This window comes from Patiria miniata, unplaced genomic scaffold, assembly GCF_015706575.1.
Source record: "Patiria miniata isolate m_02_andy unplaced genomic scaffold, ASM1570657v1 HiC_scaffold_20, whole genome shotgun sequence".
Classification (NCBI taxonomy): domain Eukaryota; kingdom Metazoa; phylum Echinodermata; class Asteroidea; order Valvatida; family Asterinidae; genus Patiria; species Patiria miniata.
The window spans coordinates 3,064,946-3,085,469 of record NW_024037059.1 but is presented as its reverse complement, the minus strand read 5'-3'; the positions used below and the strand labels follow the sequence as shown (position 1 = coordinate 3,085,469).

Genomic DNA, 20,524 nt, shown 5'->3' with positions numbered 1-20,524 from the left:
ACACACATGAAAAAGATCAATTGATACTTCAGCGTGACCATTGAAAATGACAACGCCATGACCATGAGCAAATCAGGAAAACAGGAAACCACATGTCCAATCAACAACACCTGACCTATATCAAGAACATGATATCCAAACCTATCACTCTCATCACCTTGGATTTTTATTACTTCCAACGTCTGGGTTAATTTTTTTTTCTTGCTTATTTTCTGTGTTTGCACTTAAAATTCTCAATTTATCCCTTTCCAGTAAATCTACTGCAGAACCAATCAACGCCTATTGACCCAGTGCAGAATTAATCAACGTGTATGCACTGGCTGAGGCTGGATTTGAAGTGGCACGTCACTTTATGAGGTCAATGACAATTGACGAGTGGGCTGACAAGGACGATCGGAAAGTTGAATCTGAAACTGAAGGGCCTTCCTTTTCACAACCGCATTGGACAATACAAAAACCCTCTAGTTTGATGCCCTGTGCAATCCTGTCAATGACATGGCCCACATGTAGAGCAATCAGGGTCACATATACAGCTGATGACTTCCAGGAAAAAATACCCCAAGGTATGAACTGATTAAGTGAAATCAATTTCCATACGCGGCGCAAACCAAACATGTACTTCTTTCTATTTGCTTTCACAAAGCAAAAACAGCTGTTAAACATCTGTAATTCTAAAAGGGGTGGAAGACCTCTAACATTATATGTGATATCACCAGCAGATTTTTTTTCTACCTGCTAAGATTAAACAAGTCCTCTCTATTAGTGATTAGCATGAGATGTTTCTGATAAAGTGACAGCATACCAAAAAAAATTGGATTCTAGATGCTCTGTGGTACGATCTGAGGCTATTTCTGACCACTTTAACCAAATCTTTTGGAGGAAAAGATGATGGTGAATTTTTTGTCGCAAACAAGTCAGAGTCTTTCAACAGGCTGAGGTCCAGCTCATTCATTGCATAAACGTTGTTTCTATTTTAGTGTATTTAACTCAATCATACGTCTACATAACTCAACCATAAGTCTGCCTACTTTTGAGCTAGGACCATTGAAACTTTAAGTGGAGTGGAAATAGTTTTGAAAATCAGCCGTGAAAGGTTTTGAGTGGATGAAAGAGAATCCACCGAAAAATGTAAGTGTTGACTGAAGGCATTTCTGAACGCTACTTCCGGCAAAAGTTACTTTACGACAAACATATTAACGAACATGACTAACACAGACCAAAGAACGGAAACACTGGACAGCAAACTCCTAATTTTGGCACAGAGAATTCAAATGTTTACATGATTTGTATCAGTTTGGGGCTCCGAGGGTGAGCACCAGCATTTTATGGGGGGGGGGGGGGGGGGCCACACCAAGGGCCGATCCATAACAAAATTTTCCAAAGTGTTCAAGGGGCCAACAGGCTCATATGGGGGGGGGGGGCTCATATGGTGCCAGGGGGCACTCCAGGGCGAGGGCCAACTTTAGGTTTTTTTGGGGAGGGAACCTAAAAGGGGGGGGGCACTGTGATATTGTTGTGGCGCGGGGGGGGGGGGGGGGGGGGAGAGACATGCCCTCTAGCCCCTCCCCCTCCCAACCACCCTTGAGAGCCCCTCGAAACAGCAAATAGAACAAACAGACATTCCCATCCCATCAGCTCGTGTAGCCAGGCATGTTGACATACATGTATGCCTGTGTAGCATTTTCTATATTTTCAAGCACTTTCAAGGATGGAAGATGACAGTGTTTCACCAAAGTTGGCCTTCAAAAGAAAAAACATGACGCAACAAAACCCACATTCAAAGAAACAGTTATCTGAAGATCTTTACTGCACATGGTACATGTAGTTTGGTGGTTTGTTTGTTTGTTTTTACTGAACAGTTCTTTCCTGGTTCATTGGTTTTGTATATACCTATTGTTCTTCGCTGTAAAATTGCTGCATTTTATCTTTCCACGTCACAACGTCACTTAGCTAATTGTTTTGCTTTTAAGAACTGCTGTCATGTTTGCTGCTGTCATGTTTGCTGTTAGCTGTCATGTTTCCTTTTAAGAACGTCACTTATCTAATCGCTTTTCTTTTAAGAACTGCTGTCATGTTTGCTGCTGTCATGTTTGCTGCTAGCTGTCATGTTTCCTTTTAAGAACGTCACTTATCTAATTGCTTTTCTTTTAAGTACTGCTGTCATGTCTATTTTAATACCAGGACAACTCACGGCGTATAGCCTCTAGCTACACCACAACTATCGCAACTGGCATTTTGGAAAATATTTTGGTGACTTCCTACTGGTTGTTCTTACACCACCAACAATTTCAATGCCACACTTGCACACAACGTATTGTGCATACTTCCTCATATAGCTGGACATCCTATGCACTATTTCCTGAGCCAACCACATGCAAGGGCAAGTGAGATCGGCAACAACTTTTGCTGTGGGTGGATCACTGTACTACATGTAATTGCTCAATTCACTAGCCGATTTCTGCGAATTGTTTTTTTGGCGTATTCATAGTTGTAGGAGGAATATGGAAGTTTCTCATTAAGAACTTGCCGCCTGTGCTGTGCCGTCACGTTGTATAATCCAACCTGAACCTGCTGTAATCAGTGAGATTGGTGAAGAGTGATTGTACCAGACATCGGCAACAAGTGACTGTGGGCAAGTACATGCAGGCAGGTTGCGTGGCCACTATGGTGTATCCTTTCTCTACGGCAGATCTTATCAATGTGTGATAAATCAACAGCTGACTCATGCTAAAAGGAGTGATCATCATGATGAATGATTCACTGGACGAAAAGAAACTGGCAAACCATCCCTAGCGAATAAAAAAGAGGATACTAACACTGGACTAAACCGTGTTGCAACACTTCGAGCGATATCACAATGGATGGCAACACGTGTGGCACTGAGCTGAACGCAACCAGCCCTGGCAATTTCACTACAGAGGTATTAACTCATGATTTCTGGATGGACCTTGCCAGTGTCTGCATATGGACTCTGACAACCTTACTCATCCTATTTCTCAACTCCATGTGTCTGATCCTGCTGCACAAAGTGAAGGGTTTCAGTAAGGCCACTATCGTCTTCTTGAAGTCCATGACTATCGGCGATCTGATCCTGGGACTGTGTTTCTACATGCCGACGGTTGGAGTGTTCCTCAATGGTAGGATGTGGCCGTTTGGAGGCGTCTGTTGCTACATCCAGGCCTGGGTGATTAGGACGGCGCTACCCATGAGCGGCGTGTCGGTGTTGCTAGTCACCATTGACCGATACATTGCCATTGTGCATCCTATGCAGTACGAGGTATGGATGTCGGTCAGAAGGGCCCGAATCATCGCCTGCGGTGTCTGGATCGTAGCAAACCTCTACGGACTTCTCACCTCCATCTTGGAACACTGGACGCAGTGTTTCAGTTCCTACTACCTCATCTGCACCATTGGGAAGTTCAACAACGGCAAAGCGGTGGTGACACTGACCGTGATGGGGGTGGGGGCGTTCCTAGTCATCGCCGTCATGTATGTTAAGATTCTGGTGATCGCGCAGCGGCACGCGGCCCACATGGCTAAACACCGTCCCAGCGTTACCAGCATGGCCAGCGCAAATGAGCTACCATCGCCAGGCTCTCCCAACAGAAAGTCCTTCACGACTGTCTTCATCATAACGACGACCCTCGTCATCGGGTGGTTACCGTCGGTCATCTTGGGCTTTTCCAATGTGGAGAAACCGTCAGTGCCGTTCATCATCGCCACGCAGATACCACTGGCGTCGGTCAGCTGGCTAAACGTGATCGTGTATTACATACGCAATCAAGCCTTCCAGGAAGCGGCCTGGGAACTCTACTTGCAAGTACTGCAGTACTGCAAAGGATGCTGCAAAAAGTAACTTAAATGAACCTGGGCGTCTTCTGCAGTGAGATGGTTCTGTAACGCTAACGTGTGAAGAAAACAAATGAAATATGAAGAACTTTACTTCAGTACTGTAAATGATGCTATCCCAAAAAAGTTACTGTTAAATAAAATGAGCCTCTCGGGAACCTTACAGAGTAAGGTAACTCCCTAATGCTGATATGTACGGAACAAATCAAGGATCATTATCATCATCTAGCGGTCGGAACCGAAATCCCATTCGCAACGCAATGCCGCATGTTTTTATACCTCACCACGAGACTTGTTACGTTATTAGTCTTTGCGATGATTATGTAATTAAAGAAAACATGGCGTTAAGTATGGGACAAAAAAAGGGAACTTTTCTTGGACTTATCCTATAACATTCCAGAAGCACTGAATCCTCAATTTGTATATACGTCGTGTGTCATATGTTTACGGTTATGTCTTGATGGCAGGACACAAATCATAATGGATATAATGAAGCAAGTATATCTAAGGAAAAAAAAGTACTTTTATAACTGTAGAGACCAAACAGACTTGTGCCTGACACATGTAATTCACATACTTGCCAACTCAAACTATCTGTCTCAACCAAAGTCAGAGTTCAACTAGGCCACCCCAAAATGCATTTCCTGTTACTTTTGAGACAAACAGTCTTAATTACAGTGGGGCAGATAGGGGAAACATTTGGGGGAATTGTGCCTTTTATAATACAAGCATGGCATTTGGCCACACAGTACGTATCCATAAAGATTTGTCCTTTGAAAAAAATATAGGTAGAATAACAAGTAATTTTCAAAAATATCGACATGGCTGCCATTGCTTGTTATGTTACCTATATTTGTTTTAATGATAAATCTGCGACGGCCCTATAGCCAAATATCTTTCTCATGACATACTCTGACTGTGTGCCAAATGCCATGCTTGTATCATCAAAGGCACAATCCTATATCTGCCGTACTCTTTAATAATGCTTCAAACTAGGCAAATTGTGGCCCTGGAGAAATAAAAATACTCCACAGATTTTCTTTTTTCAATCACTGCCTCCAGTGTGGACTGACCATAGCCAGCCTGAACTGGACTGGCCAAATGATCCCCATCAGCAACACTAATGAGTTTTTATTTTCCAAGTCTTGTCTGCATGAAGCATTTTGAATGGATAAACAAGACCGTGTATCCATCAAACTGTTTGTATCAAGTTTCAGCGACGATTTCAAGGAAACTGCCCACTGAATTTACTGCAGCACTGTTATGTGGGACACTCAAATATTATGAGCTGGCGCCAGCCCACTTGATTAGTCCCACTACAATGATTATCAACCTGATCGTGTATTGAGACAAAAATCATTAGGTAAATTTATGATATCCGTCAGAACTTAAGCCTCAGATTTTGTGGGTGCCTAATCATGTAAATCTCTCATTTACAGCTTTTTCGGTACTGTTATATGGTAGACAAGTATCGCAGGGAAAAGAATTGCCACGTGTACTGGTTGGCTTGATGGGTAAAACTATGAGCAATGAGGCTGAACCTTTGGCAATGACAAGTAATAGAAATGATTGATCTTCATGAATGATTATTATAAACAAGCTACAATGCCACAACCAATTTGAGCTGTACTCGTAATTCTTGCGCATGTACATACTACACTTGTTTACTTTATATATGATGAGTTTGTAAATTTGAAATCAATCCACTAATGAGCCATACATACATGTATATCCCACAAAAAACACAAGATCGCTTAATTTTTTTTTTAAAGATGAGTATTCTTTGAAGAGATGTTATTATTAAAATGATGTTAATGATGAACATGAATTTGTCACCGATACCACGAACTGACACTCGGTGATGCGCGAGTGCCCGGCACGCGCACATACTTTACAGAACCGTGTAATTATGGTTTTTACGCACCGACACCCAAGCACTACATGCGCACGTACACTCCCTACATTTTCGTTTTCATGAACTGAATCTTGTCTTAATTTCACCGGTTGAAAGGTTTTTAATTAAATGTTTCTGTAACCCCTTAGGTATATGGATGGAGTAAATTTGTGTTGTTTTTTTCTCCGAATTGGTTTTCCGCCACATGATTGCGTTTCAGTTCGTGAAAACATCAGAGTACGAAGTGCGCGCACACACCCGCGTGTTAGTTCATGAAACTCATGAAATTGTTGGATTACGCGGTTTTCACGAACTGAAGCACATAGTGCATGTGTGTCCTTTCGTGAAAATCGTAACAAATTGAGAAAATTGAAATCTGGTAATCACAAGTTGACAACATGGCAATCATAGGTCCTCAGGTCTCAAGTCAATTCATTCACAAGGTGTTCAGACGACCTGTGACAAATGGCACTTTTGTGTCACTGTACATCCCTTGCTACTCATGGCCAATTGTTGATTGACCTGTGATTGACCAATTTATAACTCAGTTAATTATTCATGAACCAGTTCGCGCCGGATGACATGTATACCCTTGAAGGTTTTGCGGTATTTTGCGGAAGGGATGACGGATAAACACACAGGGATATCTGTCAGCGACCCGCTCGCAGCGAGCGAGGCCTGAAATGTGAGTGTGCTGCCCGAGGGTGATGGCTTCAACCCGCCTGGCATTGAGGTCGAGTGAAAAGTAATTCTCCGCCTCAATCCGTTCTTGTCAAAATAATCCCAGCGTGAACTGGTTAAAAGAATTTCCGGATAAAAGAAAGAGGGTGAAATCTATCAGACATCAGACATACACTGACAATTTTGCCAATTTTTCCGAACAAAAAAAATTCTATGTGGTTTCTTAATGCGATTGACAGATCAAAAAAAAGGATTATTATTAAAAAGAAATTTCCCTGAGCAGTTTTGTGTCTTATTTCACCCTCTTGAGAAGGGAGTATTGTCTTGCCTTTTCCTCGGGCATCCTCTTCCTCACAGTGTGTATAAACTCCTTCATCTTGTCTTCATCCATGTTGGTGTACCGCAGCAGGATGTGGGCGAACTCCGACTCCGAGATGGTGGGCATTCCCTTCGAGAACTCATAGAAGTGATAATCAAGTCAAGGACAATTCTTATTCTATTTGCATTTACACAAAGTTAAATAAAAATTATACAACAGACGAATAATAAACATCTTATATTGCTTCTTAATGTCATTATATAGCAGAGACTAAGTTGTTTTAGAACTGCTGATTTACAATTAATCAGGTTAACAGTTTCCTTTAAAGTTAGTATTTCTTTGACTGCTGAGTTTTTCGAAACCTTCGCTTCGTCTTCGGGTTTGCCTCCGACTTCTGAATCACTGAGAGGTAAATAAACAAAACGTTCCAACTTTTGGCTTCATATCAAGTGATTAAAAGTTTCTGAAGCGTAACAGGCACCAAAATGTAGCTGGAGTTCCAGAAGTCGGGGGCCTAAAATCTCCACAAGCTGAAGACGAAGCAAAAGCCAGTCATTTTGAAAATGCTGTATGTCCGTTCTGAGGTGAACTGTCACTTTTTTGTCCAAACTAAAAATGCAATATCCATCAGTTCATAGATAAATTTGGTATACAATTGGCTCTAAATTTGATAGCAAAAATGTTTTTCTACCACACTGATATAGAAAAGGATATCTCAAGTTCCAGAACCTCTGCCTGTAAGTTGTCCATGAACCTGTTCAGATCAAGAAACAAACAGGGTTTATCAATTGAGCCAAGGGTACAACCACGGAGGACAGAACCATTCAATATTCTGTCTAAAAAAATCCAGAAAGAATGTTGCATCCTCACGCCATTTTCTTCATCATATCTTATCTCATTGAAGGTCATTCATTGAAAAAAAAATTGAAAAGACATGAATCTGGGACTGAGAAACATTTCCAATTTTGTTAGAAAATACTTTAAAAATGCACTCGACTCTCCGTAGACTTTGTACACAACCAAAGAAGTGACGTCTAGATAACACATTCTTTAATACAACTCGTTTATGTAAATCTAATGTAAGTAGCCACCCAATGGTCAATGACACAACACAACAAGTTGAGGTGTTCTACTCCTAATATCTTAATAATAAGTAAACAAACCAAAAGCATCGTTATTTTTTTTTCAGGGACGGATATTCCTTTAAAATCTGCCAATGACTAGCTTCAAGCAATAACAAAAAAAATACCCTTTATATCAAAAGAAAATAGCTGAAATGGTACAATTCATATTTGTTCACGGAAACACAATTTTAAAAATTTAGTTTGCAGCTAAAGTTATCCCATTTTTTCTTCTTCGATGCAAGATATATGAGCCACTGCACTGGTTATCCTAGTTGAAGATGGTCGTAGTGGGCCAGGAGTTACTTACGTGCAGAATGTTGCGTAATTCAGTGTGTCCGTACCCTTGGCACCAAAGAAATATCGCAGCAATGTTGTCTCCTGAACCTGGAGATCCTAGACATAGTAAGTTCATGTGATGGAAAGTATGTCAGCATACCAAAGAACTAATGTACTTATCAATAACAAATTGCAATAGTTCTAGAAAATTGACATCAGACATTAAAAGGTATCTTAAGCTATGAGGACCATGCTTTAGCTAAACTGAAATGGGGGTAATATAAGTTATCCCGCAAGCGTGAGTGGAACACGGAATAATGTAGTGTGTTTGTATGTGGGACACAGACGCACTACATTTTCCGTGTTCCACGAGCGCGATAACGAATTTATCTTCAAGCAAACTTGACGCACAGTTAAGATGGAACACGCACACATCGCATCTTAGAAAAGCGTAATACGCGGAGTGCGGTACGAACCGTGGCCGTGCTACATGGTTATATGTAGCACGGCTTGTTGCCATGGATACACCAATCAGGATCGAGGATTCAAGTTTACTTGAAGACAATGATTTATGAACTACTTGTTGAATCATCGGATAGCCTAAACATTTAATATCAATGTTTTCTTTTCGGAGAATAGAAACCAAACATACCCTATCAATGACAGGAAATTAAAACTTCATTTATTGAAGCACTGCTTGTGGAATTTGATTAATTTCCGAGTGAGGACACGAACAATCAAAATCATTAATCTTTCTGACGGCTCAATCAGGTACGATCCACTTCAAACAACTTGGGGAAACAGAAACCATTTTCCACGAAAGGAAAATATACAAAATGAAAACAGTTGACTGAATCACCATTTACTGTTTATTTTTACTGAATAAATGTGTTCTAAGGTGAAGCATTGTGACTGTGTTCTTCTACAGTGATTTATCTAAATGAAAAATAACTTTGAAAATAACAATTAAATGCATGCAAATAGAAAAAGTAACAATTGAACCAATTGAATAAGAAAATGGACATGCACATTTAGCCACTCTAAGAAAGGGTTTTTGCAGCACAATAATAAAAAAAAATGCTGAAAATTTGAAAGAAAAGATGTCCTTATCTCAACGATTGAGCCTTAAAGTGTATCAACTGTACATTGTGATGTCAGAGTAATATAAAGATTTCTGTTTTGTTTGTGAAAACTTGCAAGAACCTTTAATTATTAATCCTCCGCCAAGGAGTTTATGTTTTGTTGGTTAGTTTGTTGGTTGGTTGGTTTGTCTGTTAACAAGATTACTCAAACAGTAATGGACTGATTTGCATGAACATTGTTAGGGTGGTCCTTGGTACAAGTACAAATCGATTAGATTTTGGAAGTGATCCGGATCTGGGTCTGGATCCAGGATTGTTTTAAAGGATTCTTCACCATTTATGCGAATGTTTCTTTTGGGTGTACCGACGATACGGCGGGGAATTGTTGAGCCTTGGCAGAGGTTTGCACTCTCTGAGTGCTTTCTAGTTTTCTAGTTTGTAGCTGAATTCAAATTTGGAGGGTATGTATTCTTGTAATCGGGTATATAAATTTGTCAAGTAATGTAAAAAAAAATGACTGAAACAGGTTGTTTTTCCCTTCTTTTTATGACAAAACTTGCACACTCTTTGAGTATGAAACCATTTTAAACAAAAATAATCCTGACAAGATTGTTTGCTTTAACACTTGTAGGTGTTCAGTAGAGTATTCTGCTACGCATATAATATACGCACAAAGAGAAACTGGAGCATTTTGAATGAGTACGGAATGCAGTTTGTTATGAACATCAGATTACCTTCTACAATCAATGTAATAGTACATAATTATTAGCCAGCTGAAGGAAATTAGATTTAACCTCCCAAAAAAACCTGCTGCATTTTCGTTTCAAGGGGAAAAAAAACAAAAATTGTACTAATTGTGCTTACATTTGATCATTTCTTGAATCAATTCTTTATCAAATTCATATTCTGCAGATCTTTTAGAAATCAGAAAGGAATTATGGAAATTGTGTCATGGATTTCAAAAAGCTCCAGTAAAACCCGAGTCAGTAAAACCCGAGTCAGATGTGTTGGGTTTTTGTTCAGGTCAATAAATAAATAACTAGCTCCAATCCAATAAATAAAAAACTATTTTCTGAATACCTTTTCTTCAATGCAGCTCAAAGTGTAACAAAGGGCATTCTTTATTTATATTTTTGGCAAAGCTGACTACACAGATGGCGATTTTATATTTTCAACGTAAGAAGTAAAAACACTCTGTGAAACACGATCGTTCCCTGACCTTACTTCAGTTGAAACGGAGCAATTTATAGACGTCTGGGAATTGCCAGATCAGGGCACCAGACTAGCTGGCTTGCACCCATACACGAATGTGTAACCAATTGCAAACAAAATGTGGAGTAACTAAATTTGGTAAGCTGAGGGCAGTATTTGAAAAAAGGCCTTTTTTTTTCTCCAATGATGGTCGGCCGACCATCGTTGGAAATTGATACAAAAATTCCACTTTTCTTGCAAATGACAGCACACCGGGTTCCATAGTTTCACAGAATGCTTTAGACTATTATTCACTTACATTCAAGTAGGGTATTTCATAATAATTTGGTAGTTTTGTTTTTTGATATTTGCAAATGTTGTATATTACCTTTAAGCATAATGAAAAGCATTACAGATTTTGAAAATTTATTATATTTTTATTAGCAGGGAGGATCTGTAAATGACTGCAGAACTTGATGCATAAAGCCACTGCAAACCATGTAGGCATGAAGGAAATTTGAAACATTAATGCAAATTGTCATAAGTTCCATGTACCTTACAATAAAACTCAGCGGATGAAAGGATTACACTAGCAATGACAAATGCGGAGCTCAAACATGTATGTATAATAATAATAATAATAACTGTATTTATATACCGCTTTTTGCCAGAGGATACAAAGCGCTGGGGGAGAATGCAACCAAAGCCAGGTAAATGAAGTATATGAACATTATGAGACCCATTATGTAGCACCTTTTTTTGCTAGGTGCTGAGGCGCATAATTGCTGCCACTGCCAGAAACACCGGGGCAAACCCCTCCTCTTAGCGACAAGTGTTACTGGGTTCTTTAACGTGCATTACACAACACACGGGACCTACGGCTTAACGTCCCATCCGAAGGATGTATGGTTTTTGTTTGTTTTGTGCATTCTGTAAACCTAATCACTCAAGATACTTTCCCCAAAAGCAGTCTTTGGAATATTATACTTTTTAAGTGTGTGTATTTTAAGGGGTCCATGCAATGAATTTAAATTAATATTGTGAACCCAACAATTTGCTCATTGAAAACATTTGTGAAAAAAAGGTGTGCTCATTGGCTTTCTGCCATGTACTGACACAACAATGAATCCCCAAAGAAAAGAAAATCTTCAACAGCAAAGCTTCCAAAATTCTGATGCTGAAATAGCTGTAACATTGAGGCTTCTGCCTGAAATGACATCACAGTTTTGCTCATGAATATGGAAATTAGCAGTAGCATAAAAACCAAATAGGCACCAAAATACCTTTGAAAATGGCAAAATGAAAATTGAAAAATAAGGTTCAATGGGATACAAAGGTGCATTTTCAAGGATTGCATTAACAAAAATTACATTGCATGGGCCCTTTAAAGCAAGTCATCGGATGGATTATCATATTGCACAATAATGGTTTGATTGATTAGACTTAAGTCATGAAATGGTCCAACTGCAATTTTTTGATCTAGAATCAATTTCTTGACCTAATTCATCTGTATGTAATTTTTTTTTTTATTTGCAGCGTTTTCATTTTATAAGCATTATTTATTATTAATGTTTGGAGGGCACCCATTTGCAATCGATCATCTTAATGTCATTATAGCTTTGATGATCACGTTTACTTCAAAGATTTTTTTTCAATTTGTTACGTTTTAGTGAATGATGAATTGGCGTCCATTAGGCCTACTCTTGCTTGGTTTTGGGAATCAAATGATGTTGACTTGTATGCATACCAGTTTGCTTGACGACCCACTCGAGCTACTCTCACCAGAACCCTTGGAAGAAAGGTCGACGGAGGAAAGAGGTTTAATGATTAAAGCCAGAAAAAAAAAGGAAAAAAAATAAATAAATAACCCACGGGCTACTTGGTTATGACAAAGTGCAAAAAAAAAAAAGAAGATGCTGATGTTAAATCATAGTATCAAGATGACCAAAAAAAATAATAAAATAAAAGAAATAAACATAATTTTTTTTTTAAAAATAGATCAATTTCCCTTGAGTTTATTTGCAAAGCGACTCCTTATAATCAACAACAAAATATGTGAAAGTAAAAGTTATTTTGGGGTCTGCCATTCACTAACTATAGTTTTAGGCAGTCCTCTATTTTCACTGGTTTCCAATGACTAGTGAGAAAAATTCACCATCTTGCTCAGTTGGGGTTCGAACCCAAGACCCCCTTGATTTCTGGAGAAGTTGACCCCACATCACCATAGACTTGGGTTAGGGCACTCATCTAGACTAACGTAAGCATTTCAATCCTTTCTCCTTCTCAGATTATGTCAAATTCCTTTGACAACTTTTGTTTTAATAACTAGCCAAGGAATCATTTTTCTTGCTATACAGCAGTTGGAAAATTCTGGTAAATATTGTGACAATGGTATTTCAAGGTGAATTCATCTGCCACAGACTTTGTTCACTGAGAATCAATGACTTATAGAAATATTTGTTATGGAGGTTAGACAGCAAGGCAGAAGAAGACTAAGTGTTGTTATTAAGGTGAACGTCAGTGTTTGGTAGATATTAATTGTAGTTAGGATGAAGAATTTATACTGATGTGAGTTAGTATTGCTGCTTTGGAAAATAATCAGTGGAAAGTTTGGGCATTGAGAAAAAGTCCCAGATAGTTCTTTGTGTCACAAAATAAAGCAAGCTATTATTTGCTACATAATCCAGTTGTTTCCAGTGCACTCGGACATTGAAATTTTGAAGCTTTAACTAATTAATTTTCCTAACAAATATTTGTTCAAAGAGTTCTGTGCATGACAAGTTATAAGCATGTTAAACAACAGACGATATGGAAGTCTTTTCTAAAAAATGAAAATTAAGTCTTTCAAGATTAAATTTTGTTATCTAGAAAAAAACCTGTATTTTCATGTCTTTCAAAAACTGCAATTTAAAAAACTAATCCATTGATTGAACTTTGTCATTAAATGGAAGTTGTCAATAAAATTGTATGGTAATTTTGATTGATTGTTTGTCACGGATTGAAAGCAAAACTTCACCGGGTTTTTGTTCACATGATTGTGTTTATAAAATCGAAAGAGATCTAAAAGCTTTCATTGTATGCTGATGCAATAGAGCATGCGCCTTCAGCAAATAAAATGCATGTACTGTAAAGCTTCTTTTTGGCGACATTTTTACACTCCATTCTTTTGCTAAATCACAGGTTTTTTTTAGCAATGCGTAACTACAAAGCATGGAACTACCAAAAGCAATTGAGGCTCAAGCAGAATGAATGAGAAATATAAAAGCAGCAGCAGTGAAAGTAACACCTCAGTTTTGGATGGACAGCGTTGCTGATCATGGAAACCCAATTTGACATTTTATGTCAAATTGGGTCCAAAATCTATTACATGTTAAATTTTCATAAAATCATTTTTGCAAACGCTAACTTTGAAGATAAATGTCCTAAAATAATTTGGTTTTCCTTTTAAATATCAGGTTTAAGCAAATTTGAAAAAAAAAAGCACTGCACCGTATAAGTGTATAACTTAAAATCCGATTTTTAGGTATGTGTACTTTCTCGCCCATAATTTGAACATTTTGAAGAATCTACCCATTCATGCAAATCTACAAATTGTGCAGCAAATGAGAATGAACAATTACAAGTTAAAAACCATAATGCAATCTCGGAGGGAATACCTACATGCACATTATGACCAGTTTTATCCAGTTTAGTCAAATGCCCCCCCCGGAAAAGGGAAGGAACATGGGCGAAAGAAAAAAAACAGGGTTAGGATGTGTCGGTTAAATGCTCTGCAAAAACAACCAGGAACAAATACAATAACAAAAGTTGTGCTGTTTGGAAATTGAGAGGGAAAAAAAAGGAAGTCAATGTTTTCAGTTATCAGATGAAAAGTGCAATAGTTGGGGTTAAACATGAAATTTGACGGCATGGAGTCGTGGCAGTCTGGTGATTCGATAATGCCAGGGGGAAAGAAAGAAATTAATGGGTGAATTTTTTTTTCTGCTGTAAATTAATACGTACACCTTTTTCTTGAGATACTGACTGGCAATGTTTGTATATGGTCGAGGACAAATGTATTCAAATAATTGAAAGGCAATATAGGTAAGCAGGAGAACATTTCTAATTGCAGATTGACAAAAAGTGTAAGTAAGCAAATCAATGGCTATCCTGACTAATGGATGATTGGGAATGAACATTTCCATAACACTTCCATTAAATATCAACTGATTAGTACCAGCACATTCAACATCAAGGACATAATAGGTCAGGGAAACTGAAATTATATATTCATTTCCTCACTCAAAAGTGCAACGAATCATAGATGGTTTCAGGTTGTGAACGTGCATTAATATTATTCCACCTTGACATGGCTACTGTTGTTGTACTAATTGGTTTTACTTCTACTTCTAAAAGGTCTACTGTCACATCTACCATATGGACTCTAATTGCAAGAACAGCTAGAGGGCGCTATACTGTTAAGACTGTGCAGAACTCACGGGAGACAGGACGTGATGAACAAGGTGCATGCACGCACGGGTGTACGTGAATTACAAGTCTAAGTCTATAATCTAGGGGAAAAAGTACATGTACAACTACAGCAGATTTTCGGAGTGTTCCCCTCCACCTATCTCTGACTACTCCCGTTATTTTGATGTTCTGCTACTAAATAGCAGAAAAAAAAGACCCAACTTCATTCATTTGTGTAAATGAGTGCACTGCATTAGTAAGGATGTTGGGCTGGCTGTGTTAGAAAGGGAACCGGTTTCAACAGTTCGTGAGCTAAAGAAATTCAGGTCTATGAGAATGAAAGGACCAGAAAAGGTAATGACATAACATGAAAACTGAAAATGTTGAAGGAAAAAAGAAACACAAGTGAAAGTTGGCTTGTGCACAGCCTGTAGTGATCAACACACGATGGGAACTTGACAGACAACTTTGATGCGTGTCTGCATTAGGATCCTGGTGGAATTCCAATAATCATTTAAAAACTACAAAAAGAGGTGAAAGATGCACGGCAAGAGCAAAATACAGTCCAAAAAAAAATGCAAGCGTCAAATCTAAGAGGTAAGTATCTTGACAAAAATGAAAGCACACTTTTTATCTTTTGATGACTACTTCAGTTCATGAAGCAAAGAAATATGCCTGAAAATGACTGAACGACATAAAAAAAAAATCCAAAACAAATGGTTGTATCACAACAATTTCATACCAAAGATAAAAAAATCAGTGAAATAGCAATGCTTGACAGTGAATTTTTCTTAGCAAATGCATAACAAAATTTGCCAACAAAAAACTGTAAAGCGGTGCAATGTATTTGCTCCAAAAAAATTGAAGCTTTGAAAATGTCTTTCTATAGTGCATACAGTAACTTCACTTAAGGCCTTTTCACACTATCTCCGTTTCGAACCGTGTTGAAACCTACCCGGATCCAACCCAGTTCAGCCCGAGTATTTTTCGACACGGATCGGAGAGACGCGACGTTCACACTGTCCTTTACGGGAACGGCCGCTACGTGAACCGTGTAACTTTTTCAATCCGGCTACGGCCCCTGTGAATTCACACTACAAATTCTCGACACGGATCGCATTCGGCACAGGGCGCTGCGATGATTTTCTCAATCCCATAATGCATTGCGACGCACGCGGCTGCTGCGCGCACGAGGCTTACGGACAGGCCGGTGTGCAGCGTGAATTTACTACTCTGTGAAATACGGACTCATTGGTAGTATTGCGCATGCCTATTAGGAGAAGGACCTGTCACGTGAAAGGGTTTGACCAATAATAAGAGAGTAAACGAATCCAATTTGGGAGTCCAATTTTTGTACGACACCAGCCCAGCTGTGTGCAATATTTCCAAAATGGCTCCGGTCATTTCGTTAGACGATTCATTCTATTTAACATTAGAAATGTACATTTTTGGGGTACATTTTGCGGACCTAATACAAGCCCAGACTCGGTAAAGGATGCTCCATACACCGATACATTATTGGATGATAATTAGGGAGCGATTGTTTCGGGATCGGTGTTTGTGACGGCGATAGTGGTGGAGGGAAATATTATGCACGGCGTGTCAGATTTTCGGTAAAATGTTGGCCTCAACTCAACACGGATCGGCCGTGAGTGACTCAACCCGGGGCGGTTCACACTATCATTTTCGACACGGTTCACGCCGAAAAATGCAATTTCGATCCGGGTTGAGATTTTCAACCCTGGTCCCTCCCAGGGTTGATTTCGATCCGGCTAGAGCACTCTACCCGGGTCGGAACCGGGTTGAAATTTTAGAAGTGGGAAAAGGGTTGAAAAAAATCTCGGGGTTGGAACCGGTTCCAACCCGGAGATTTTGGACAGTGTGAAAAGGCCTTTAGCATGTTTGAACCAGTGAGCAGATACAAGAATTCATATCTGATGATATGAGAATTGTTCAGATACAACCATTCCAGCTTACAACAAAACAGTAGGGCTGTCCATTTTCGAATAATTTAGTATTCGATTACCCGAGACTGTGTCTGACCGAATATTCGGATATTCGAAACTGCCAGCTGCAACTTGCATGCCGTGCTAGTCAGAAGTTGCATGCAGAGCGCGCTTGTTAAAAGGGGCGTGCGGCGATCGATAGAGGGCGCTGGAGTGTTTTGCTGTAAGTATTTTATCTGTCAAGGGCTTTAACCTGCTAAAAGGATGGGAACAATGAGCCGCTGTTGACAAAAAAGTTACCGTCGACAAAAAAAACGGCACCTGACAATAAAGCGCCGCAACTTTATGATAAAATAACATTTCAGTCTTGAGTGTATGAGCGTAGTTTGTTTGTTTTTGACTTTTTATAGTGGCAAAAAGCTATTCTAATATTCCGTTGGTGATCGAATATTCGAATATTCGGTACACTCAGGACAGCCTTACCAAACAGCAATTTATATTCATCCAAACAAACAAAAAGTGGCACACACAAAGCCTGGTGTTCACTGACTGTTACAGACGCACAAAAAGCATCGCACACTCCAACGTTGCGGAAAAAGAAGTTGTAAAAACAAGATAGCAAAAGCTCCCAAAACGCTTCACAAAAGGGCAACACAATATTGTCAGTGCGCAGTTCAACTCTGTGAGATTCAATAACAAAGACAATATGTTAGTTTGATATCAGTGTCAGAAATGAAAGTGTTAACCAAACAGAAAAACCCCACAAGAAAGATATATATTGTGCGGAACAAAACTTAAGAAATACTGCTGCTTAATAAAAGGCCATACACCTGCTGAATGTGCTGTCATAGTGTAACCATTTCTTTTCATGCAAGCAGTTCATGCATAAAAAAGTAGTGCACAATAAACTTATCAATTTTTTTTTTGAGATAACAGCTTGTAGTTAAAGTCCAATAAGCATATTTTTATTAAAAATGTTTAAAAGTTAGAGGATATCAGCAAGAAAAATACAACTTTCCTTTAAAAATATGAAACAAACCATCACGCTAACAATGCATGAGTCTAGCAGTCAAAACACAGAGGCCTGCCGTGTGCACACTGCAAAAGAGGAGCACAATACATACGGATTCAAGTGGTTCGCGGGATTTGGTTAGTAAACTCACAAAATCGTTGCCCTTTTCACTCTCTGTCTTTTTGCGGAATATCTCCTCCATCTGCAGAAAAAAAGGAAAAAAATCAAGAAATGGGAACATTTTCCTCCATAAACCAGCCTGATCAACTGAAGATATTTAACACATCACTGATCATATTCTCAACCGATCTTCTAATGCGTGGTTTAAATGGCCCACGTAATGTAATTTTTTTTAATGCAGCCCTTGTAAATGCACCTTTGTGTCCCATTTAACCTTATTTTCAATTTTCAGCTTGCTATTTTTAGGGGCATTTTGGTGCTTTTTTGGTTTTTATGGCCAATGTGAATCATTATTCATGAGCAAAAGTGTGATGTCAGTTCAGGCAGAGCCCTCAATTTTACAGCTATTTCAGCCCAAACATTTGCCAGAATTTTTTTGCCAGCATATTTTTCTGTCATAAAAAAGATGCCAAAAGATATAATGCCTTTCTCCAGCGCTTGAAGTTTTGGAATTTATTCACATATATTTGACTGATGAGCCAGTAACACAAAGAGGCAAGAAAACGGAGAGCTAAATTTAAGTTCAGAATGTTACCAGAAGAAATTCTCGGCGGTCTATTTTGTTGTTTCCATCCCGATCAAACATCTTGAATGCCACCTCATATCCTGCCTTGGGTTCTGAGAAAAAAAACAAAAAGATGAATTTAAGCAGGGTCATCATTATACATGACATCATCATATACAACAAATCTAAACGGCAATAACTAAAGTTGGAGGTGCTAACACAATGCATTTCATTGTGGATACTTAAATGATATTTGAGGCTTTATATGGTGGCTTGTGGCCTAGTGGTTAGGGTTCATGACTCATTATTAGTGGTTCCTATCCACCCGCTGGTCATTTGTTGTGTCCTTGGGCAAGCCACTTTACCCAGACTTGCCACTTCACCCAGACTTGCCTCTCTCCACCCAGGAGTACCGGCATTAGCTGGGCAGTAACCTTGGATGGACAGGCATCCTGGCCAGGGGGCATAGGAATATTCTCGGTTGTCTCATTGCCATGAAAACCTGAAATAAATGCCAGCCTGATGGGCCATATTGGCTTGTGACAGACTTTACTATATGGTGGATACACCTTGTGAAGTAACTGGATCTGAAATAAGAAGTGGTTCTGGAAAGAAGCAGAGGTGTTTAATCATATCCACGCAAGTTAATTTCACTAAGTTAACTCAACTGTTAACTCTACTAAGGTAACTCAACTACGTTAACTCAACTACGTTAACTCAACTAAGTTAACTCAACTAAGTTAACTCAACTAAGTTAACTCAACTACGTTAACTCAACTACGTTAACTCAACTACGTTAACTCAACTAAGTTAACTCAACTTTAGTTAACTCAACTAAGTTTACTACGTTGTGAGTTAACTGAGTTATCATCTTTGGTTTTTCCCAGAACCACTTCTCTTTACAGTCCCAATAAACAGAAATACGTCAGTTTGTTTGTTTGTTTGTTTGTTTGTTTCACTGCCCCCGGGAATCATACTTACTTGTCAGTATGCACAACAGGAACAGGTATTCAGTGTAGGAGATGATACCTGTACGGAAGTGACGAAAAAGTTAACAGTGTAAAAATTGGATGTTGCACCAGTACATAATTCCCATGAAACCAACTCAAAGTAGCAGCTATAATATGGTTTAATCAGTACAATATTGGAACAATTTAAGAGCAAAGAACTCTTTATTCTATTTATGGAGTAGATGGTCTCCCAATAATTGAAAATGCTTCAAGTTCAATCAAATAAAAAATACCCAACATCAGAGAAATGCACCACTTTGCCCAAGTCATGATCATCCCCTTACAATGAATAGCGCCCTCTATTGGGAAATTAAGGCTTGTATATCAGTAATGTCTGATGTAAAAAGTACTCATTTGCCATAATATCCTTTGGATGCAATTGTGTACTAAATAAAGAATTTTCTTAAGAGTAACAAGAGGGGGGATGGTAAACCCCCCCCCCCCCCCCCACAGCAATACCAACTTCTTCTTTTTTCTTTTCTTTTTAGAAATTACCTTTGTCCAGAAATGATCGGAAGAGTTGAGAGGAGCCCTTTTTCTTGGATGGGGTGTTATTCAGCATGAATTTCACTTTCTCTGCCTGAAGTTTGAAACGGCCAATCCGAGCTGAAATAAGACCCAAAAAAAAGAAGGAATAAAAAGATTAGCAATCTAAGATTCTAACCCAGTCCAAATCTGTAAGCATCTTCAATTTCGTCCATGTTGGGCAGTCGTCCCTTATTGTCCAACATGTCACTTGAAGCCAATATACAACTTGCAATCATCAAAAAACAAAACTACCTGTAATTATTATGAAATACCTTCTGTATTAAAGTGAATCATAGACTCAAGCATCCTGTGAAATCATGGCACCTGGTGTGCTGTTATTTTCAAAAAAAGTTGAATTTTTGTATCAATTTCCAACGATGGTCGGCTGTATTATATAATTATCTGTCAAGGACTTTAAACTGCTAAAAGGATAGAAACAACAACGCCGTCGACAAAAAGTTTCCGGACAAAAAAGTGG

The 20,524-nt window shown here is 38.8% G+C and overlaps 2 protein-coding genes across 2 annotated transcripts in view; one reads left to right on the top strand and one right to left on the bottom strand.

The window, feature by feature from the left end:
• LOC119727333 (calcium uptake protein 3, mitochondrial-like) overlaps positions 1-20,120 on the bottom strand; it is a 35,505-nt gene extending 15,385 nt beyond the window's left edge. The window contains exons 1-8 of the mRNA XM_038199186.1: positions 20,014-20,120; positions 19,490-19,537; positions 18,539-18,621; positions 17,936-18,025; positions 12,164-12,205; positions 8,175-8,260; positions 7,458-7,497; positions 6,753-6,890 (exon numbers count right to left, since the gene is read on the bottom strand). Coding sequence (XP_038055114.1) covers positions 6,753-6,890; positions 7,458-7,497; positions 8,175-8,260; positions 12,164-12,205; positions 17,936-18,025; positions 18,539-18,621; positions 19,490-19,537; positions 20,014-20,080 — 594 coding nt within the window. The 5' untranslated portion in view covers positions 20,081-20,120. The remainder of the gene's footprint in view (positions 1-6,752; positions 6,891-7,457; positions 7,498-8,174; positions 8,261-12,163; positions 12,206-17,935; positions 18,026-18,538; positions 18,622-19,489; positions 19,538-20,013) is intronic.
• Positions 1,942-3,968, top strand: LOC119727332 (beta-4C adrenergic receptor-like). The gene has a single exon (XM_038199185.1). The coding sequence runs from the start codon at positions 2,858-2,860 to the stop codon at positions 3,854-3,856; it is 999 nt and encodes a 332-aa protein (XP_038055113.1). The 5' UTR covers positions 1,942-2,857; the 3' UTR covers positions 3,857-3,968.
• Positions 20,121-20,524: the final 404 nt, after the last annotated feature.

Coding starts and splice junctions, on each gene's coding strand:
- LOC119727332 (XM_038199185.1), top strand. CDS start 2,858: ATGGATGGCAACACGTGTGGCACTGAGCTGAACGCAACCAGCCCTGGC.